Source organism: Nomascus leucogenys, chromosome 6 (genome assembly GCF_006542625.1).
Source record: "Nomascus leucogenys isolate Asia chromosome 6, Asia_NLE_v1, whole genome shotgun sequence".
NCBI classification, from domain to species: domain Eukaryota; kingdom Metazoa; phylum Chordata; class Mammalia; order Primates; family Hylobatidae; genus Nomascus; species Nomascus leucogenys.
In genome coordinates, this window is record NC_044386.1 from 55,851,632 (window position 1) to 55,875,851 (window position 24,220).

At 40.8% G+C, this 24,220-nt stretch overlaps 1 protein-coding gene across 2 annotated transcripts in view; it reads left to right on the forward strand.

Annotated features, from left to right (window-relative positions):
• Positions 1–24,220, forward strand: part of SLC30A4 (solute carrier family 30 member 4) — a 35,845-nt gene that overhangs the window by 2,158 nt on the left and 9,467 nt on the right. Inside the window, exons 3-4 of one of the 2 annotated variants that reach the window (XM_030814137.1) lie at positions 9,636–9,782; positions 15,125–16,043. In XM_030814137.1, the coding sequence (XP_030669997.1) occupies positions 9,636–9,782; positions 15,125–15,150 (173 nt within the window). In that variant the 3' untranslated portion in view covers positions 15,151–16,043. Of the gene's footprint in view, positions 1–9,635; positions 9,783–15,124; positions 16,044–24,220 lie in introns of those variants that run through there. The other variant, XM_003266870.4, reaches the window with a different exon arrangement.

Below are 24,220 nucleotides of genomic sequence, written 5' to 3' on the forward strand. Positions count from 1 at the left end.
GAAAAACACTGCTTTACATAGACTGCCTTTCCCAAATCTTTTCTTGGCCAGTTTCTTGTCATTTGTGTCTTATTTAAAAAGACACCCCGGGCAGGTGCAGTGGCTCATGCCTTTAATCCCAGCACTTTGGGAAGCCGAGGTGGGTGGATCACCTGAGGTCAGGAGTTTGAGACCACCCTGGCCAACATGATGAAACCTTGTCTCTACTAAAAAAAAAATACAAACATTAGCCGGACGTTGTGGCAGGCACCTGTAATCGCAGCTACTTGGGAGGCTAAAGCAGGAGAATCGCTTGAACCCGGGAGGCGGAAGTTGTGGTGAGCTGAGATCGTGCCACTGCACTCCAGCCTGGGCAACACAGTGAGACTCCGTCTCAAAAAAATAAATAAATAAAAATTTAAAAAAACCACACCTTTGAGAGACCTTTTCTGACTGACTAAAGTAAATCTCTTTTGTCCCCTGTTCCCTCTCCAACTTTCAAAGTCCTCAGCATCTGAGATATTTATTTACTCATTTAATATTACCTGTCTGTTTCCACTGAAATACAGGCTGAATTCCTAGCACCTAGAACAGTGACTGGCACAAAGTAGATACTCAATAAACTTGTTGAATTAATTCATTTTTATTCTGTTAGATAATTATAAATGCTTAAGCTGTAAAGAAATTAAAAGACAGGAGACAAGCTGTGCCCCAGATAAAGCACCATGGTCTCAGCAGACAGAGATTCGGTGACTTGCCCAAACTAACACAACTAGAATATCGAGTCATTCAGATTTAATGATTTTTGAAGTTAACATTGAATATTTGAAGTTAAAATAACAATCACAGCATCCCCCCTTAAAATGATTAATAATTCAGAGTTTATTTCACCTAAGTAAAAATCATTAAGATATAATTGTCTTGACTTCTCACTTCTGAAATCTGTTATTTGGTAAATGTTGTTTTATGAAAGCCACAGTAAGTATTTCCTTTCAAATACTGACTTTATTCTCAAATGTGGAAATATTTTGTTAAACAATACAGAGATGATAGTAGTACTTAGGGTAAGCATTAACAATATTATTCAAAATGTTATATAGAGTTCAACTGTATACAATAGAGCATTTATTAAAGTATGTCCAAAGCGCTTATAAATAAAGCATCTTCGAGGCAGGTGTATCACTTGAGGTTAGCAGGAAAGCAGACTGGCCAACACGGTGAAACCCCCGCTCTACTGAAAATACAAAAAAATTAGCCAGGCGTCATGGCGCGCCTGTAGTCCCAGCTACTGGGGAGGCTGAGACACAAGAATCGCTTGAACCTGGGAGGCGGAGGTTGCAGTAAGCCAAGATTGCACCACTGCACTCCAGCCTGGGTGACAGAGTGGGACTCTGTCTCAAAAAAAGAAAGAAAGAAAAAGAAATAAAGCATCTTATGTAGGAAGTATGGAGAAATAAAAAATGAAGCAATTTGGCCAGGCGCGGTGGCTCACACCTGTAATCCTAGCACTTTTGGGAGGCCAAGGCGGGCGGATCACTTGAGGTCAGGAGTTTGAGAGCAGCCTGGCCAACATGGTGAAACCCCATCTCTACTAAAAATACAAAAATTATCCAGAAATCGCTTTAACCCAGGAGGCAGAGGTTGCAGTGAGCTGAGATCATGCCACTGCAGTCCAGCCGGGGCAACAGAGTGAGACTACATTAAATAAAATATATATATAAAAAAATGAAGCGATTTGGCCAGGTGTAGGAAGTATCTTATGTAGGAAGTATGGAGTAATAAAAAATGAAGCAATTTGGCTGGGTGCGGTGGCTCATGCCTATAATCCCAGCACGTTGGGAGGCCGAGGATCGCTTGAGCTCAGGAGTTCAAGACCAGCCTGGCAACATGATGAAACCCCCTCTCTACCAAAAACAAAAACAAAAACTCAGCCTGACTTGGTGGTGCGTGTCTGTGGTCCTGGCTCCTCCAGAGGCTGAAGTGGCAGGATCGGTTGAGCCTAGGGGGTGGAGGTTGCAGTGAGCTGAGATCCGGCTACTGTACTCCACCCCAGGTGACAGAGTGAGACTCTGTCTCAAAAAGAAGGAAAAAAAATGAAGTAATTAAATGATCTGAGATAGACTTGGTTGGCTTTACCACTTACCTTGCTCTGAGACCTTCATCAAGGTCCGTTCTTTTCTCTTCTCTTTGGAAGTGTATTTTGAGTACTTACACTATGTGCCAGGCACTGTGCTCCATGTTCTGAATATACAATGGAGAACGAAACTATTATGACCTCTACTATCTGGAGAATTTAATGGAAGAGACAAACATTAAACACGTAAGTAAATTTAAAATTTAGATGGTCCTAAGTGCTAGGAAGAAAAAGAACAAGGTACTATAAGACGTGGTAACCAGTAGGACATAGTTTATGCATGGACCAGGTACATTTAAGCCAAAAAAAAAGAAGAGTAGGAGTTACCCAAACAGAGTGAGGGAGTTTTCCAAGAGAAGAGAACAGCATGTACCAAGGTCCTAAAGCCTTCAGTTCTTCAAAAGGAATTAGAAAGAAGGCCAGTTTGGCTTCAGTGTGTAACCATGAGGGAAAGAGGCAGGAGGAAGAGATCAGGCTGGTCCTGGTAGGCCATGTTAGATGAGTGTCGTTTTTATTTTAAGTGCAATGGAAAGCCAGATAAGGGTTGTTTGTTTGTTTTTTGAGACGGAGTCTCGCTCTTTCGCCCAGGCTGGAGTGCAGTGGCGCGATCTCAGCTCACTGCAAGCTCTGCCTCCTGGGTTCACACCATTCTCCTGCCTCAGCCTCCTGAGTAGCTGGGACTACAGGCACCCGCCACGGCACCCGGCTGATTTTTTGTATTTTTAGTAGAGACAGGGTTTCACCGTGTTAGCCAGGATGGTCTCAATCTCCTGACCTCGTGATCCGCCCGCCTCGGCCTCCCAAAGAGCTGGGATTACAGGCGTGAGCCACCACGCCCAGCCGACCAGATAAGGTTTTAAGCAGAAGAGTAACAAGATGGGATTTACCTTTTTGAAAGATTACTTTGCTGTTATGTGAAGAATGGATCGGGAGTTCGAGACCAGCCTGACCAATATGGCGAAACCCCGTCTCTACTAAAAATACAAAATTAGCCAGGCACGGTGGCACATGCCTGTAATCCCAGCTACTCGGGAGGCCGAGGCAAGAGAATCACTTGAACCCGGGAGGCGGAGGTTGTGGTGAGCCGAGATCGTGCCGTTGCACTCCAGCCTGGGCAACAAGAGCAAAACTCCATCTCAAAAAAAAAAAAAAAAGAATGGATTGGAGGGTATGTTCTTGGAAGCAAAAATATGACTCTGTGGTTAGAAGAGAGGTCAAAGGAGAGAGAGATACGTATGTAATGCCGTAGGAATAGGTAAAATTACCTAGAGATCCCAAGTCTGTAGGATCTCCAACTTTAGAAATCAGGCAGAGGGGAAAAGCTGTTCCAAATTTTTTTTTTTTTAAAGAGTATTTCAAAGTGGAAATAAATAGGTTGAAACTGTTGAGAGGTCTAATTAGATGAGAACTAAAACATCCTTTGGATTTGGCAGCAGAGTTACAACTGCATTTTTATTGAAAATGAAAATGCTTAATTGAGAGTGAATATAAACATCTAGGTAAAGATGGCAAATTGAACTCATGCATCTAATTTTGCTTGTTCCTGGTGCCTCTCTTATACAATAAACGGATTTTTTTTTAATGGAGTCTCACTCTGTCACCCAGGCTGGAGTGCACAATCTCAGCTCACTGCAGCCTCCACCTCCTGGGTTCAAGTGATTCTCCTGCCTCAGCCTCCTGAGTAGCAGCCTCTACCTCCCGAATTCAAGTGATTCTCCTGCCTCAGACTCCCAAGTAGCTGGGACTACAGGTGCACACCATCATGCCCAGCTAATTTTTAGTATTTTTAATAGAGACGGGGTTTCAACATGTTGGCCAGGCTGGTCTTGAACTCCTGACCTCAAGTGATCTGCCCACCTTGGCCTCCCAAAGTGCAGGGATTACAGGCGTGAGCCACCATACCTGGCCTCTTATACAATAAAGAGATTTTTTTTAAAAAAGATATAAATTCACACATATGAGGAAAACTGGAGAGGAAAAGATAGCAACAAACATTTTGGAAACTGGAAAGGAAACAGATAAAGAAGTAACTGACTTAGTAGACCCAAGAAAACAAACACCTAAGCCAGCAGTGGGGAAGGCTGAGAACCATCACAGTTTATACTACAGCAGTGATTCTGAAGCTTTATTGTGCATCAGAATCATATAGAGAACTTGTTAAAACACAAGATCCCAGTGAATGCTAACACTGCTGATCCAGGGACCATATTTTAGAACTACTGCACTAGAAAATCCTAAGTAGGGTCCAGATTGGTTGTATCAGGTACCTCTGGAAGTGTGGGTGAAGAAGGCGGCTAAAATAAGGAAAGCTAGTTAAACCTATTTAAAAGCCAGTCAGATATAATAGTAAAATTATATAATTAGTATACTCAGAGATAAAAAGAAGATCACGTATCCATGAAGCAAGAACAGACTACTTTAAAATAGAAATTCAGGGTGGGCACAGTAGCTCATGCCTGTAGTCCTAGCACTTTGGGAGGCTGAGGCAGGAGGAGCACTTCAGCTCAGAAGTTCAAGACCAGCCTGGGCAACGTGGCAAGACCCTGGCTCTACAAAAAAAAGAAAGAAAGAAAAATAGTAGGGCATGGTGGTGCCTACCTGTGGTCCCAGCTACTTAGGAGGCTAAGGTGGGAGGATCACTTGAGGCCAAGAAGTTGAGGCTGCAGTGAGCCAAGTGTTTGTGCGATTGCTCTCCAGCCTAGGTGACAGAGTGAGACCCTGTCTCAAAAAAAAAAAAAAAAAAAATTCAGGGTAACGAAAAGAGCTTCTGCACAATAAAAACATAGTTGAAATTTCTTTTATTTATTTTTTATTTATTTATTTATTTTTGAGATGGAGTCTCGCACTGTCGCCCAGGCTGGAGTGCAGCGGCGCCATCTTGGCTCACTGCAAGCTCCACCTCCCGGGTTCATGCCATTTTCCTGCCTCAGCCTCCCAAGTAGCTGGGACTACAGGCACCCACCACCACGCCTGCTATTTTTTTGTATTTTTAGTAGAGACGGGCTTTCACCGTGTTAACCAGGATGGTCTCCATCTCCTGACCTCGTGATCCGCCCGCCTCAGCCTCCCAAAGTGCTGGGATTACAGGCGTGAGCCACCACGCCTGGCTGAAATTTCTTTTAAACTCCGTAGAAAAGTTAGAAGATAAATTAAGGGCTGGGTGCAGTGGCTCATGCCTGAAATCACAGCACTTTGGGAGGCTGAGGTGGGAAGATCACATGAGCCCAGGAATTCAAGATCAGCCTGGGCAGTATAGTGAAACCTCATCTTTACTAAAAATTGAAGAAAAAAAAAAAAAAAAGCCAAGCATGTTGTCATGCTCCTGTAGTTCCAGCAACTTAGGAGGCTAAGGCAGGAAGATTGCCCGAGTCCAAGAATTCAAGACCAGCCTGGGCAACATAGTGACACCTTGTCTCTAATAAAAATTGAGAAAAAAAATTAGCAAGGTGTGGTGGCACATGCCTGTAGTCCCAGCTACAAAGGAGGCTGAGGTGGAAGGATTGCTTAAGCCCAGGAGGTCCAGGCCACAGTGAGCCATGATTGTGCCACTGCATTGCAGCCTGGACAACAGAGCAAGACCCTATCTCAAAAAAAGATGATGAATTAAGGTACTCTCTCACAGAATTGAGCAAAAAGATGTATAATTGGAGAGAAAGGGCAAAAACAATTCAGAGGCCAGGCATGGTGGCTCATGCCTGTAATCCTAGCACTTTGGGACGCCAAGGCGGGCAGATCACCTGAGGTTAGGGGTTCGAGACCAGCCTGGCCAACATGATGAAACACCACCTCTACTAAAAATACAAAAATTAGCCAGGCATGGTGGCACATGCCTGCAATCCCAGCTACTCGGGAGGGTGAGGCAGGAGAATTGCTTGAACCCAGAAGGCGGAGGTTGCAGTGAGCTGAGATCGCACCACTGTACTCCAACCTGGGTGACAGAGTGAGACTCTGTCTCAAAAAAAAAAAAAAAAAAAAAAAAAAAATTAGAATATCAATCTAAACTCCAAATAACAGGAAGGAGTTTGAGAAATAAAGCAAAGGCTACGAAATCATCAACACTATAGTTTATGGTTTAGGAAGTTTTCCCATAGCTGGAGGATACACATTTCTATAATTTTTTTTTTTTGAGACAGAGTTTCACTCTTGTTGCCCAGGCTAGAGTATAATGGCGCAATCTCAGCTCACCACAACCTCCACCTGCCCGTAACCTCCGCCTTCTGGGTTCAAGTAATTCTCCTGCCTCAGCCCCCGAGTAGCTGGGATTACAGGCATGTGCCACCATGCCCAACTAATTTTGTATTTTTAGTAGAGACAGGGTTTTTCCATATTGGTCAGGCTGGTCTCGAACTCCCGACCTCAGGTGATCTGCCCGCCTCAGCCTCCCAAAATGCTGGGATTACAGGTGTGAGCCACTGCGCCTGGCCACACATTTCTAGATTGAAAGAGCAAATTGGGGGAAAAGAGATCCATTCCAGGGTAGACACTGTGAAATTTTTGAACACAGAGAACACATCATTACCTACCTCAGGAAGCTGCAGTGTTAGTTGCCTCTGATTTTTGACAAGCATGGCAAGACGGGGGCTGTTCATACAGGGCAAGCTTCAAGTGTCCAGTCAAATAAAAACATCCTTGCACGTCCTTTAGGGAACTACCAGGCAGGTCAAATAATGACAGTTCTCTGGGTATGGGGCATTGAAGGAGCTCCAAACTCATTTTGTATCCTCCAGTGGCTGCCAACCTGAGGTTTTCACTGTGATTGTGGCCTGTTGGTTTTCAAGGCTACCATACAGCTGGAGGACAACAAATGGGTACAGCGCAAATTAAAACACCACGAAGATAACTGTTCTTGCTGAGATGCAGCTATTTTTCTCGAATAAGTGCTATGTGTATAAGCTTTTGGCTAATTTTCGAAGTTCTGAAAAAGCTGACTTTGACTATTTTTGTCCATGTTTTCATTCTTTTTGTGAAGATGATTTTCAGAGGTCCTTTTTTTTTTTGGCTGATGTCACCAACATGTAGCTTTTTAAGTTTAGGTTAATTAAAAGTAAATAATTAAGCCTAGGCAACATAGCAAGACCTCATCTCCTGAAAAAAAAAGATAAAAAGATTAGCTGAGCATGGTGGTACATGCCTGTAGTCCCAGCTACTCAGGAGGCTGAGATGGGAGGATTACATGAACACAGGAGGTTGAGGCTACAGTGAGTTATGATCACATCACTGCATTCCTGCCTGGGTGGCAAAGCGAGACCCTGACTCTTTAAAAAAAAAAAAAAAGTTTAATTAATTAAATTCCTTAGTTTCACTAACCATTTTTCTTTTTCTTTCTTATTTATTTTTTGGTAGAGATGGGGTTTCACCATGTTGCCCAGGCTAGTCTCGAACTCCTGAGCTCAGGTGATCTGCCTGCCTCAGCCTCCCAAAGTGTTGGGATTACAGGCGTGAGCCACTGCACCTGGCCCCATTTTTCTTTTTTTTTTTAGTCAATGTCTCACTCTTGTCACCCAAGTTGGAGTGAACTGGTGCCATTATAGCTTACTGCAGCCTCAGACTCCTGGGCTCAAGCAGTCCTCCCACCTCGGCCTCCCAAACAGCTGGGATTACAGGTATAAGCCACTGTGCCCCAACCTTACTAGCCATTTTTCAAATGCTGAAAAGCCACATGTGACTAGTGACTGCACCATTGGACAGCTCAGATACAGAACATTTCTATCATCTCGAAGTTCTGTTGGACAGAGTTGCTTTAAGGAATTATCCTCATTATAAAATGATGAGTATGCTAAAGCTCAAAAAAATTAACTCATTCAGGCTTTCTGAGATTCCAAAACTTCATGTTGTTTAACACCAACCTTCTCTCGGTGCTTTCCAGCTTTTTCATGCCGGGGAATACACAAAAATGCTATTTGTATGGAGCACTCTGGGGTAAATGGATGTGACTAAAATATCATCAGCCCCTAGTCTCCTGCTGCTCTTGTCTCTACACACCCAGCTCAGGAATGAGGAGGATCAACAGCTCGGCACACTTACCTGATCATGCAGTTCTGCTGTACATTATAATAGTGATTCTCAAAGTGTGGTTCCAAGACTTGAAGCATCAGCGTTACCCGGGAGCATGTTAGCAATATACATTCTCAGGTCCCATCCCCATCCCCACCCAGACCTACCGAATCAGAAATTCTGGGAGTAGGCCGGGCGCGGTGGCTCACGCCTGTAATCCCAGCACTTTGGGAGGCCGAGGTGGGTGGATCATGAGGTCAGGAGATCGAGACCATCCTGGCTAACACGGTGAAACCCCGTCTCTACTAAAAATACAAAAAATTAGCTGGGCGCAGTGGCGGGCACCTGTAATCGCAGCTACTCGGGAGGCTGAGGCAGGAGAATGGCGTGAACCCAGGAGGTGGAGCTTGCAGTGAGCTGAGATCGCGCCACTGCACTCCAGCCTGGGCGACAGAGCGAAACTCCGTCTCAAAAAAAAAAAAAAAAAAGAAATTCTGGGAGTAGAGTTAAACAGTTTGTAGTTTAACAAGCCCTTCAGGTGATTCTGATACACATAAAAGCTTATTCAATGAATAATGCTAGGAAAATTGGTTGTCCATTATGGGACAATACAGACACACAGTGAAATAATGTATAATATATATATATTAAATGCCTGGAAAATCGATGACAAAAATTGTATCCTAAATACTACCTTTTGTACCCCTCTTCAGAGATATTGGTAAGTGAATCAGTTAATTTTTACATATTTTATATCAAACTAATGTACATTTTGTAGGTTTCCTCAGTTTAATTTTATGTTCCAACGCCCCTCAACAAGTGAACATCCTTCTTCAGCTTTGTTGTAATATTTAGATATGGTTATTAATTCACTAATAGTAGAATTAGTAAGTTGAGCAAAACTTCAGTATCAAGACACAAAATCTCTCTTTATATATTTGCCTTGTGGTTCTTAACTTTCTAAAGGTCATTGACTCCTTGCAGCATGTGTTACTAGAAATGGATATTCTGGCTGGACACATTGGCTCATGCCTGTAATCCCAACACTTGGGAGGCCGAGGTGAGCGGATCACTTGAGGCCAGGAGTTTGAGACCAGCCTGGCCAACATGGTGAAACCCTGTCTCTACTAAAAATACAAAAATTAGCCGGGCGTGGTGGCGCATGCCTGTAATCCCAGCTACCCGGGAGGCTGAGGCAGAAGAATCACTTGAACCCAGAAGGCAGAGGTTGCAGCGAGCCGAGATTGCACCACTGCACTCCAGCCTGGGCAACAGAATGAGACTCTGTCTCAGAAAAAAAACAAAAGAAAGAAAGAAAAAGAAAAAAAGAAATGGATATTCTCACTTGAAAAATGAACCTATATCTAATATTTTGAATAAAATTTCAGAATACTTTGATTTAATTGTAATGGGGTAAAAATTTAGTTAGAAGTTCATGTTTTGTAGGATATTGCATATTTCTAGTTTGATTGCTTGCTTTTTTAAAAAATTAACTTGTTCCTTTTTTCCTCCTACTTGTAACTCTAAGGCGGATACATTGCAAATAGCCTAGCAATCATGACAGATGCACTTCATATGTTAACGGACCTAAGCGCCATCATACTCACCCTGCTTGCTTTGTGGCTATCATCAAAATCACCAACCAAAAGATTCACCTTTGGATTTCATCGCTTAGGTAGGTAGTTGGCGTTTCTTTTGCTTTATAATATTTTATAGTAAAACCACAATGAACTATAACCCTGATTAACTGAACTTGTTCCAGTGATATCTTGTTTGAACAAAGCAAATGAAAATAGATAAACAAAATTTATTCAAAAACATCTTTTCCAGGGTACATTCAGCCTAGTCAGCTAAACAGTTTACACATATAAAATTATATGATAATCATTAATCTTCAAACATTGCTTCGTATGTCCTGAAGATATCATCAGAAAAAAGTTTATTTTCAGTTTATTGAACAAAGCAAAACCACATGGGTTTAACCCATTAATGAGCATTAGCTTCTCTCTTTTACTTCAGGTATTTCAGCCAAAGCTACCATAGCTTAGATTTTAAGCAGAGCTATCACATGTATAATGTATACTGTGTGGCTGAACTTGACTGCAGCCATTGTATCAACATAATTCTGCAAATGCACATATTTTTATTTGCCTGTTTTGAACAAATTTTAGTGTTTAATTTTAAAGAGTTAAAATTATACATTGCTATCTACACAGCTCTGCTTCTTACTGTATTACTGTTTTTAAATTTTTTGCTTATTTTGAAAATATGTATAAAATAATTACCTGAACTATTATATGAAGTAACATTTACCCAGATGTCAGACTCAAAAGTAGAACACAAAAGTTGACCTTTAAGTAGCTTCAGCAAAACTTGCCTCAAAGAACTAGAGTTAACATCTGATAATTTCATTTTGTAGGAACACTGATGCTCCTGGCTAATATATCCATTAATTCCTCATCATCTTTTTTATTTTTTAGCCTAAAAAAACTTAGACTGTAGATTTTTTGTTTGTTTCTTTACCTATATTTTCTTTGTGTTTGTTTTTTGTTTTTGCTTTTAAGACAGAGTCTTGCTCTGTTGCCCAAGCTGGAGTGCAGTAAACTTTTTGTTTCTTTCCATATATTTTCTTCGAATTTGTTTTTCGTTTTTGCTTTTAAGACAGAGTCTTACTCTGTTGCCCAGGCTGGAGGGCAGTGGTGTGATCTTCTTGCGCTGTTGCCCACTTCCCGGGTTCAAGCGATTCTCCTGCCTCACAGAGTAGCTGGGATTACAGGGGCCCGCCACCATGCCTGGCTAATTTTTGTATTTTTAGTAGAGATGGGATTTCACCATGTTGGCCAGGGTGGTCTGGATCTCCTGTCCTCGTGATCCACCCGCCTCGGCCTCCCAAAGTGCTGGGATTATAGGCGTGAGCCAACGCCCCCAGCCAAGCCTTACTATTAAGAACCTCAGAAAAACAGAACTTAAGAAATAAAAAGAAGTAACCACTTAATGCATATGGTATTTCTTTTTGAGGTGTTGAACATGTTCTGGAATTAGTAGTGATGATGGCTGCACAACCTTGTACATGTACTGAAAACCACTGAATTGTACACTTTAAAATGGTGAATTTTGTTACATGAATTTTATGTCAATTTTTAAGTCATCTAAAAAAACGAAAGGGAGGGAATTGTTAAAGATATAGATAGATGGGTATTTCCAGAGCTAAGAAGGTACTCAAGCTTCACACTGAAACTTTTGGGACCTTCTTTTTTTTTGTTTTGTATTCTGAAATATTATGAGGGGATATCTAGATATAGACCTTATTTCACTTATTCTGCTCTATGAAGTAATAGTGGAGATTTGGAAGAAAAAACTTAGTTTGCTTGAGGAAGATTCAAAGATACATAGAATTTGATTAATAAAGCTGTAAACCAAAGCAGTTGGTGTCCCTGAGTTCCACAGTACCATTGCTTCAGAGTAATCTCTTGAAGTTCTATGGGGGGAGATATATTTACATTTGGACACACTTCAGTAGGGTAGCTCTTGTGATCTCTGATTCCAGACTTGGAGATTCAAGTCCTGAAAACTTCACAGAGGGAATCCCCACAAGAAGCTTGGTTTGTTACCATTGTTGTTGAATTTTGTTTTGTTTTGATGACATGGAGGGGTGGGACAGGGATGGGTTCTTTCCTCTTTTGATTTATTTTGTAAATATGCAAAACATGTTGCAAAAGTCAAATTTTATTTTATTAATTTATTTATTTGAGAGTGGGTCTCACTCTGTTGCCCAGGCTGGAGTGCAGTGGCGTGATCTCAGCCCCCTGCAGCCTTGACCTCCTAGGCTCAAGCAATCCTCCCATCTCACCCTCTTGAGTAGCTGGGACTGGGACCACAGGCATGCACCACCATGCCTGGCTAACTTTCCTATTTTTTGCAGAGATGAGGTTTTGTTTCCCAGGCTGGTTGCACACTCCCCAGCCTGTTTCCCAGGCTGGTTTTGAACTCCTGGGCTCAAGTGATCCACCTGCCTCGGCCTGCCAAAGTGCTGGGATTACAGGGATAAGCCATCATGCCTGGCCAAAAATTACTTTTTAAAAGAAAACACACAGAAGTCTTGCTTTGATTCCCCTCCACTCCATCTCCCCACACCATTCCATAAGAGTAGACCCTTTTAATTGGTTTCTAGCCTATCCTTCCAGCACTTCCTTTTGAAAACATAAGCAAATACATATATATGTTCATATCCTGCTTCTCACCACCCTTTTTTATGCAATAGGCAGTATACTGTATACTCAACTCTAGACCTGGAGGCAGTGATTCTATATAGAGTTCCACCTCCAGGAGATCACTTTATAACAGTACATAGAAGCTTCTGGTTTGAAAATGTCAGAGCTTAAAGGAGGAGAACAACCACTTAACTATTCAGATAGAAGTAATATTCCCTTACTCCTTTTGAATAAAAATTGAACACAGGATATTGTCTTGGGATTCTGCATAAGGAAGCAGAAAATTAGATTTCCTGGAAATTTCTTCCACACTGAAGAATGAAATTTTACAGTCTATCTGACAATAGTAAATATCAAACCATAGCTTAGCTGTAATTGCCATTTTAGTTGTTATTTGGATGTGTTTTCTGCTTTAAAAGATCACATTCTCTGAAGGCTTTAGATTGGTTTATGTTTATTTATGGACTATTGATTGTAGACTTTTTTCTTTTTTTTTTTTTTTTAATTTTTGAGATGGAGTTTTGCTCTTGTTGCCCAGGCTGGAGTGCGATGGCATGATCTCGGCTTATTGCAACCTTCACCTCCCGGATTCAAGGGATTCTCCTGCCTCAGCTTCCCAAGTAGCTGGGATTATAGGCGTGCGCCACCATGCCCAGCTGATTTTTGTATTTTTAGTAGAGATGGGGTTTCACCATGTTGGCCAGGCTAGTCTCGAACTCCTGCCTCATGTGCTCCGCCTGCCGCAGCCTCCCAAAGTGCTGGGGTTACAGGCGTGAGCCACTATACCCGGCCAATTGTAGACTTTTGATTGGTATTTACAAGGACCCATGAGAGGCAACAAAGAGAAGTCATCGAGAGAACAGACTCTAAGACCAATAGTTTGGCTCAAGCTCTGGCTCCCTAAATTCCTACCAGTTTGACCTTGGGCAAGTTACCTAACATCTTTGTGCCTCCATTTTCTATTTGTGAAAGGAAGCTAATAGTAGTGCCTACTTTATAATAGAGTTATTACAAATATTAAATGAGTTAATATTTGTAAAATAATTAGAAAAATGCCTGGCACTTCAAAAGCAGCCTTCATTTATTCTTTGGGAATAATTTTAAATGAATTCAAGGTTTATATGTAGCTTTTAGGCATATATACATAAATGTCACTGTAAACTGTAGAATATCCAATCTTTAAAATTTTTTGGTTAAATTTTATCATAATATGGTAACAAATCACATTTATTGCTTTTAGGTGTTAGCGATAAAACAGAGTTTGTCGGTTTTAGTCTCTTATGTAACGGAACAGAAATAACGATGAGCCCAGTAGGAGAAAGCAGGAGGAGTTCTTGTCTGTCTCTACTTTTACTTTTTGTTTCTTTTAAGTTACTAAAGATTTTTGACACTGATTTTTGCTTATGAATGGTTTTGAAGTACAGTGAAAATGGGATCTCACCCAAGTGAGAATAGTTTTGCTAAAAAGGTAGAAATAAAATAAATTGAAGGAGCAATTCTACTTGATGGTAAAACAGTGATGTTGTTATATGCTATTCACATTTTAGTTTTCTCCTCTTCCCATTAATTCTTTCTGTACAGTTTAAACTGAATCTGGAATTTTTTTATAGAGAATTAGCTTTACATGATCAAGTACTGTCTATTTAGTTACTCTGGAGGCTATTACTTCCCCTCTCAGCTCCTCCGAATTGTCTAGAGTGAAGAAGGAATCATTTTTGTTTCTTCTGTAACCCAAAGATTAGCTATTTTTTCTTATTTTTAAATTTTTATTTATATATTTATTTTAATTTAATTTTTTTTTTTTTTTTTTGGAGACTGAGTTCTGCTCTTGTTGCCCAGGCTGGAGTGCAATGGCATGATCTCAGCTCACCGCAACCTCCGCCTCCTGGGTTCAAGCGATTCTCCTGCCTGAGCCTCCCAAGTAGCTGGGATTACAGGCATGCACCACCACGCCCGGCTAATTTTGTCTTTTTTAGTAGCGATGGGATTTCTCCATGTTGGTTGGGCTGGTCTCGAACTCCCGACCTCAGGTCATCTGCCCACCTCGGCCTCCCACCTCCCAAAGTGTTGAGATTACAGGCACGAGCCACCATGCACAGCCTGTTTGTTTTTTTGTTTTGTTTTGAGTTCATGACTTTTTTTTTTTTTTTTTTGAAATGGAGTCTCCCTCTGTCACCCAGGCTGGAGTGCAGTGGCTCGATCTTGGTTCACTGCAACCTGTGCCTCCCAGATTGAAGCGATTCTCCTGCCTCAGCCTCTGGAGTAGCTGGGACTACAGGCGCCCACCACCATGCCTAGCTAATTTTTGTGTTTTAGTAGAGACGGGGTTTCACCATATTGGCCATGCTGGTCTCGAACTCCTGACCTTGTGATCCGCCCGCCTCAGCCTCCCAAAGTGCTAGGATTATAGGTGTGAGCCACTATGCCCGGTGAGTCCATGACCTTCTAAAAGGATTAGCTTTTATTGAATAAAGTATTAAATGAGGAAATGAAAATTAATTTCAGGTCTTCTTTTGTCCTGTTGATCTAGGGTAAATAGTTTTACTGTGCCTTTGCTTCTCCTTCTGTAATAAAGAGTTTTTAATATTTACTTATAATATTGTGGTTAATGTCAAATTACAGCTGATACATGTATCTAATTTGGATTATCTAGTAGTATTCAATAAAAGTATATTACACATGTGAAGGTGTATAGAAACTGATAGTAGACAAACAGGCAGATGTATTTCTGAAATTCGTGTGTAAATTATCTTTAGATGAATGGAGTCTTTTTTTTTTTGAGACAGGGTCTTGTTCTGTTTTCCAGGCTGGAATACAATGACACCATCATAGCTCACTGCACTCTCGAACTCCTGAGCTCTAGAAATCTAACCCTCGCAGCCTCCAGAGTAGCTAGGACTGCATGCACATACCACCATACCCAGCTAATTTTTTAATTTTTTGTACAGACATGGTCTTGCTTTGTTGCCCAGGCTGGTCCTGAACTCCTAGCTTCAAGCTATCCTTCCACCTCAGTCTCCCAAAGTGCTGGGATTACAACCATAAGCCACTGCACCAGGCCTGATGAATGGAACCTTTTAAAGTAACTAATAGTCCAGGCACTGTGGCTCATACCTCTAATCCCAGCACTTTGGGAGGTCAAGACAGGAGGATCACTGGATCCCAGGAGTTGGAGACCAGCCTGGGCAACTTAGGGAGACCCCGTCTCTATAAAAAGAAAAATTAGCAGATGTGGTGGCACATGCCTGTGGTCCCAGCTACTTGGGAGGCTAAGATAGGAAGATTGCTTGGGTCCAGGAGGTTGAGGCTGCAGTGAGCCATGTTTGGGCCACTGCACTCTAGCCTGGGTGACGGAGCAAGACCCTGTCTCAAAAAAATAAAAAAATATAGGCTGGGCGCCGTGGCTCACGCCTGTAATCCCAGCACTTTGGGAGGCCGAGGCGAGTGGATCATCTGAGGTTGGAGTTCAAGACCAGTCTGACCAACATGGAGAAACCCCGTCTCAACTAAAAATACATGTGGCACATACTTGTAATCCCAGCTACTCAGGAGGCTGAGGCAGGAGAATCGCTTGAACCTGGGAGATGGAGGTTGCGGTGAGCTGAGATCGTGCCATTGCACTCCAGACTGGGCAACAAGAGCAAGACTCCATCTCAAAAAAAAAAAAAAAAAGTAAAAAGTCACTAATATATAATATGTAATGAACAATTGTTTTTACAATGAAATCATCTGTGTTTGATTTATTTATGAGTTTGGATTTTTTTAAAAAAAGGATTTGTGTCTGTGAATGATAGTTAGATATTAGTAGTATCATCTTCTAAGTTTATTTCGTGTTCTCATAATAATTTATATGTGGTTAGCAGCATTTATCACATCTTTTATAGCTATTTTTATGAAACTCTGTCTCTTAGATGATGAGTTAAATAGGGACAGGAACAGGTAATATTAAACTCTCTGTGTCTGGCACTAATTTTTGGATAGGCATGGTGGCTCACTCCTATAATCACAGCATTTTGGGAGGCCATAGTAGGAAGTTTGCTTGAGCCCTTGAGTTTGAGACCAGCCTGGGCAACAAAGCGGGACCCCTATCTTTACAAAAAGTTTTTTAAAAATTAGCCAGCCATGGTGGCACGCACCTATAGTCTCAGCTACTCAGGAGGCTGAGGCAGGAGGATCACTTGAGCCCAGGAGGTCAGGGCTGCAGTGAGCTATGTGCGTGCTACTGCCCTCCAGCTTAGGGGACAGAGCAAGACTCTGTCTAAAACAAGACAAAAACATAAATTTGCATATTCAGGCTGAATAAATAAGGGCATGAAAGCTGTGGAACAGACAATTTAGAACAATGCATAATCCTTAAATCATTTGTTTTGGGAGTAAATGAAACCAGTTGCCAAACTCGGAGTAGTGGTGTTTTTGTAATTTGGGACTAAATATTTGGAACTTGAAAACATTTTTCCATAATTCTCTTTTTTTTTTTTTTTTGAGACGGAATTTCGCTGTGTCGCCCAGGCTGGAGTGCAGTGGCACGATCTTGGCTCACTGCAAGCTCAGCCTCCCAGGTTCACACCATTCTCCTGCCTCAGCCTCCTGAGTAGCTGGGACTAGAGGCGCCTGCCACCACGCCCAGCTAATTTTTTTGTATTTTTAGTAGAGACGGGGTTTCACCATGTTAGCCAGGATGGTGTCGATCTCCTGACCCCGTGATCCGCCCGCCTCGGCCTCCCAAAGTGCTGGGATTACAGGCATGAGCCACCGCACCTGGCCACATTTTTCTATACTTCCAAAACTGTGGTCATGTTCACAGAATAGACTATAAAAATACTCACACCAGTAATCCCAGCACTTTGGGAGGCCAAGGAGAGTGGATCTCCTGAGGTCAAAAGTTCAAGACCAGCCTGGCCAACATGGTGAAACCCTATCTCTACTAAAAATACAAAAAAATTACCTGGGCGTGTTGGCGGCCGCCTATAATCCCAGCTACTTGGGAGGCTGAGGCAGTAAAATCACTTGAACCTGGGAGGCAGAGGTTGCGGTGAGCCAAGATGGTGCCATTGCATTCCAGCCTGGGCAACAAGAGTGAAACTCCGTCTCAAAAAAAAATAAAATAAAATAAAACAAAAACATATAGATAGATAGATAGATAGATAGATAGATAGATAGATAGATAGATCCTTAACATAGCTGGATAGTACTGTTGTACTGGTTGTACACCTGACTTAAAGGTCCCTTTTGGGTATAGAAAGAAATTTGTCAGAAGGGAATTTTTTCTTCCTTATCTCAGTGAGGGGCTGATCCTATTTGCTTTAGTACTTACCACTTAGAACTTCGTGGCTAAGTCATCTTTTGTTCAAATCTGAGATCCATCTATATGACCTTTTGGAGAGTAAGTTACTCTCTTGAACTAGAAGTTTCTTCTGTAAACTAGGAATAATATTTGTATTGCAGAATTGTGAAAAGTAAATAATGTGGTAAGGAAAATAAAGTACCTAACATGGTTCTGGCACAGAGTAAATTCCCAATAAAAGTTAGTTTCAGCCTTCTGTTTTTCCTTCCCTCTTCTACCTGCCTGTATATCATCTTACCCAGATTTTTCATATCTCTCAAGATGCTCCATGCTCCAAAATGGCCTACTGTTCTCCCCCAATCAGAATTCTTAGCTAAATAATAGGAAAAAAGATGATTCACTCTGATGATTAAATAACAGTTTTTCAAGACATGCTCTTTAAACTCGTAAGTCTTTGGTAATTTATTCGCAATATAACAGTTCATTTTAGCAAAAATCAGTCAAGGTGAAAGAAGGGTAGTCTTAGATTTGTGGGATACAGTGGCTATTCCAGGAGTCAGTTCTGTTCTGTTGCAACTTTTCCTTCATGTGAGACCACAGATTGTATAAAATCATTCAGGTTTTTATTTTTCATCTCTTTTCTCTCATTATTGTTTTATAATGAACTACAATCACAGCTTTTTGTAGGAAGATGGAGAGCAGGGTAGGGGCCATATGCGAGTTATTTTTAAATGCCTGGATTTATTTGATTGTGGGCATGTTATCTTATTCTGGAAGGTAATAAAATTTTGAATGTAATGAAACCACACTGTAGGAGAAATCCCACAAGTTCTCAGGAGGAATAGCATTCTCTTCCAGACAAAGAGGAAATGCCATTCTAAAGAGAACAGGCTCCACCTGCTTGCTTGCTTTCTGCCTCTATCCTTCTGTCCTTCTGGTGAAAGTAATTGACTATATTTATATGGTTTTTCTTCCAGATGGTGGGCTGAAGAGGTTGTGTGAATTAGATAAAGATAATGCTCATGTGAAAGGACTGTAGTAAGCAGAGTTGTTTGTATTTGAAATAAAAAGCAAGCTTTGCACTATGGTAATAAAAATCATCAGCCTGGGCCAGTCACAGTGGCTCACCCCTGTAATCCCAGCACTCTGAGAGGCCAAGGCGGGCAGATCACGAGGTCAGGAGATTGAGACCATCCTGGCTAACATGGTGAAACCCCGTCTTTACTAAAAATACAAAAAAATTAGCCAGGCATGATGGCGGGCACCTGTAGTCCCAGCTACTCGGGAGGCTGAGGCAGGAGAATTGCTTGAACTCAGGAAGCGCAAGTTGCAGTGAGCTGAGATGGTGCCACTGCACTACAGCCTGAGTGACAGAGTGAGACTCTGTCTCAAAAAAAAAAAAAATCGGCCTGGGCTCATGGCTAAGTGACAGTATAGGATAGATGTCTTTCCTAATGATATGTAGTTTTACTGAGCAGAAACCCTGGCAGAGCTGGCTAGATGATGGATTGTCCTGGGTAGGTACCTGGTTACAATGCTAATTCCATGTAGTTGGGATTTCTTATCCCCTCTTGCTCTAGGGATAGAAAACTATTCAGCTAAAAAGTCTTCCCACAAACACACAGCCAAAAAAAACCTATAATCTCCTAGTTAGTGATTCATTTTGACAACTTCCTCCCACCACTGACAAAAGTTATGCCTATTAATTATTCACATCTTAGTGAGAATTTAATCACATCAAATCAACATCTATAGGAAAAGAATAAATTCCTAGAACTTCCTAGGGATGGGAGTTTTTATTGAGGCTGAAAGAAGACATGAGTGAGGTAGTCCACACTGGATAGCTAGACATCAGCTTGAGAGTAGTAGGCACCTTGGGTGTGTTGTAGGGGGAGCAATAAGGCAGAAGTAGGAGATTATTTATAATGGAAGGGGAGATCGAAAGACAAACTTTGGAGTTTAGCTTGCCATTCTGGTGGTGACAGTGGGCCACTGAAAATCCTCTTATGATGTCTTTAGCCTGAGTTGAAATACAAATACAGGTTGGGCATCCTTAATCCAAAATCTGAAATGCCCCTTTGAGCATCATATTGGTGCTCAAAAACTTTCAAATTTTGGAGCATTTAGAATTTAGAATTTTCTCATTAGGGGTGCTCAACATGTACTAGTTTAGAAGTCCTAGGCAAATCCAATATAGCCCACTCTTTTTCCTTTTGTTTCCTTCCTATCCTCTATTGGAAGAAGGTAGAAAAGAAAAATAGCACAAAAGGAATTAGAAGAGAGAATATAGCTCCACTCTCCTTCCTTATTCATTTTTGTAGACCTCTGAAACCTGTCTTCAGATGTTTGCTATATATAGTTTTTTTAAGCAATGGAAAGACAAGTGTTACGTAGTTTAAGTGAAACTGTAACTGAGTTTTGTTAAGTGAACAATACTCATTATTGGCATCATAGCATTAGCAAAGTTAACAGTTATGGTAGGCCAGTACATTTATACAACACCCATGAATATAAATATGCTTGGATTGTGTGTGATTTACATAGTTGAAGCAAATTGTTATAGTGCCTCATAGTTACTTGTTGAATGAATGAATAATAGTATAGGTGGGGAAATACGTAGTACATAGGTATACAAACATAAAAATAATAATAAATTTGTCAAAGATCAGATAGTTGTAGATATGCGGCATCATTTCTGAGGGCTCTGTTCTGTTCCATTGATCTATATCTCTGTTGTGGTACCAGTACCATGCTGTTTTGGTTACTGTAGCCTTGTAGTATAGTTTGAAGTCAGGTAGCGTGATGCCTCCAGCTTTGTTCTTTTGGCAGTGTGGCAATTCCTCAGGGATCTAGAACTAGAAATACCATTTGACCCAGCCATCCCATTACTGGGTATATACCCAAAGGACTATAAATCATGCTGCTATAAAGACACATGCACACGTATGTTTATTGCGGCACTATTCACAATAGCAAAAACTTGGAACCAACCCAAATGTCCAACAATGATAGACTGGATTAAGAAAATGTGGCACATATACACCATGGAATACTATGCAGCCATAAAAAATGATGAGTTCATGTCCTTTGTAGGGACATGGATGAAATTGGAAAACATCATTCTCAGTAAACTATCGCAAGGACAAAAAACCAAACACCGCATGTTCTCACTCATAGGTGGGAATTGAAAAATGAGAACTCATGGACACAGGAAGGGGAACATCACACTCCGGGGACTGTTGTGGGGTGGGGGGAGGGGGGAGGGACAGCATTAGGAGATATACCTAATGCTAAATGACGAGTTAATGGGTGCAGCAAACCAACATGGCACATGGATACATATGTAACAAACCTGCACATTGTGCACATGTACCCTAAAACCTAATGTATAATAATAAAAAATAAAATAAAAAATAATAATAATAATAAATTGTAATAAATTCTAGGAAGAGAAAGAATAAGGTACTTGATGGAAAATAACAGAGGATGACAGAGAAGGAATCCAGTGTTTTTCATGTGAACCTTGAAAACTCCTAGTTTTGGCAATTTATTGATGTTTTAAAATATGCAGTAAACAATTTTCATATAGTACTATTAAAACTTGATAATCATCTATGTTTTCTCCTATTTAATTTTTTCTTTTAGCATTTATTAGCCATTCAAACTGTTTATTCTCTATATATGAAATTCAGGGCGTATTTGTTTTTATTAGATCATTGACTATAAACATTTGTTTGTATTTCAGCTGAATGAAAAGACCCGTGATCTTGTAGCAAATACACATATTAACTCATCTTACTCCCTCCTCTCATGCTCCAGTTCAGCCAAGTGGAGTGATTTAATTATGTATGTGTAGACTTAGCTGGCAAAATATATTTTAAAAACTATATTAGGCCGGGTGCGGTGGCTCATGCCTGTAATCCCAGCAGTTTGGGAGGCTGATATGGGCATATCACCTGAGGTCAGGAATTTGAAACTACCCTGGCCAACATGGTGAAACCCCGTCTCTACTAAAAATACCAAAAAAATTAGCCGAGCATAGTGACATGTGCCTGTAATTCCAGCTACTCGGGAGGCTGAGGAAGGAGAATTGCTTGAACCTGGGAGGCGGAGGTTGCAGTGAGCCAAGATTGCGCCACTGCACTTCAGCCTGGGTGACAGAGAGAAACAAAACAAAACTATATTAATGGTTTTGTAGTATTTTCATAAAAATCTTTTTTTTTTTCTGAGACAGGGACTTGCTCTGTTGCCGAGGCTGAAGTGCAGTGGCATGATCAAGGCTCACTACAGTCTTGACCTCCTGTCCTCAAGCTATTCTTCCACCTCAGCCTCCCGAGTAGCTAGAACTATAGGCATGTGCTACCACACCTGACTGTTTATTTATTTATTTATTTATTTATTTTTTCAGAGATGAGATTTCACCATGTTTCCCAGGCTGGTCTCAAACTCCTGAGCTCAAGCAATCTGTCCTCCTCAGCCTCCCAAAGTGCAGGGATTATAGGCATGAGCTACCATACCCAGCCATTTTTCAAGACTTTTAAATGCTAAATTTCTATTTTGATTGAAAGATGACCATTCAAGTTCACCTAAAGTGGCTGAGGTGAGAGGATTGCTTGAGGCAAGGAGTTTAAGACCAACCTGGCCAACATAGTGATACCCTGTCTCTATTTAAAAAAACAAATTTACCTAAAGCTAATGGGGTGGTAGCTTTCACAGAAATCCAGAATTTTAATTGTGAAAGTTCCTGAGTCTCTTTTAAGAAAATGAAATAGTCATCCGATATGTACTCCTTTTGTCTTGGAAAACTTTATTGTAAGTTATGTGACTGAAGACCAACCCAGAACAAGAATGAGAAAATTGCAGCAGGTCATAATTTGGTTGTTGATCGAAAGCTTCCCTCTCTCTTAAATGGGGGGATGGGAGGGAGCAGAATCTTGCCTGTTTTTATCTGCATTCCATCATGTTAAGAATATTATGAAGGAAAAATTTTTAAACCCTAAGTTAGTCCTATTTATAGTATTTCACCAAAGCTTAATGTATTCAAATGAAAGAGCTTTTTGTTTTATCAGAATAAATGATTATATTTCTGCTCTTAGAATTTTTAGTTAGATAGTATTGTCTTTGCTTTATACTTCCAATTATAAATCTCAGCCCTAAAAATCTACTTAAAAGTTTACTTTTTTTCCCTTTTGCATTTATTACTACTCTATCCCAGAAGACATTTTGGCAGGTGATTAGAATAAAAGATAACAGACCGGTGTCTTTGCTTTTCACCAAGGGAACCACATTCCTTATTAATGAGGCACATTCCTTATTAATGACTAGAAAACGGATATCATTGATAGCAGTATCTTAATATGCCATTTTGGGAGTTTCTAGAAATCAGCTGAATTCCATTACTGTTAACTGTAGGCAGGTATTAGAATCTCTTATCCTTCTCATGTGAGTGAAAACTGTGCCATAGAGAACTGACTTTTCAGCTGCAGGCTGCCAGAATATAGTGGGCCTTGTAAGGGTGGGAGTCCTGCCAAGGAGCTCTGTTCATGCGCTGTGTTTGACTTTCATTTCACTTTATCTTGAATGTAGGTTTGCCTTATCTGAGAATTCACAAAACAGTGATTTTTAAGTGGTTTGGTAAAATCACTGGAGTGTGGGATTTGCCAGATTTAGCATACTCATAGGATGCCTAATATATCTGAAATACTGTGTAGGACATACTTACACTAAAAAATTATTTGTTGTCTGAAATACAAATTTAACTGGGCATCCAATATTATATCTGACAGTCCTACTAGGGTAACTATAATTTATCATCCAAACCAGAACAGTTTTGAGAGTGAAACGGGGCACTATTCATAACTATGCCAGAACAACAAACATAAACTAGGACTATCCCAGAAAAATTGGAAAGTATAGACAACCTAATTATATAAGGGATTTTGAAGTAATTTTTAATTATGAGTTTTAAATTTTCATAACCAAGCACATCTCTATGACATTAACTTATGTGACTATGAATCTTTATAAGTATAAAGTGTATTGCTTTGTAGTTTTTTTTTTTTTTTTTTTTGAGAGACAGGGGTCTCACTCTCACCCTGGCTGGAGTGTAGTGGCACTATCATAGCTCACTGCATCCTCAAACTCCAAGTGATCCTCCTGCCTCAACCTCCCAAGTAGCTGGGACAATAGGCGTACACTACCACACTTGGCCAATTTTCGGGGGAGAGACAGGGTCTCACTATGTTGCTCAGGCTGGTCTTGAACTCTTGACCTCAAGTGATCCTCCCCCTTCAGCTTCCCAAGTAGCAGGGATTACAGGTGTGAGCCACCACATGCTTCATAATTTTTATATTAAAATTTTGATTAGGGCACCTTAAAAACTATGGTGAGCTAACTGCTAGCTTCAGCCTTGGTACTTGGTTAAAGTTCTCCTGGTGGTAGGAGGCTACCACAAGCACATGAGATTCTATAGTTTCGAATTTTTTAAATTATTTCTTCTTTACAGTTTTTTTTTTTTTTTTTTTTTTTTTGAGACAGAGTCTCACTCTGCCACCCAGGCTGGAGTGCAGTGGTGCAATCTCAGCTCACTGCAACCTCCACCTCCCAGGTTTAAGCAAT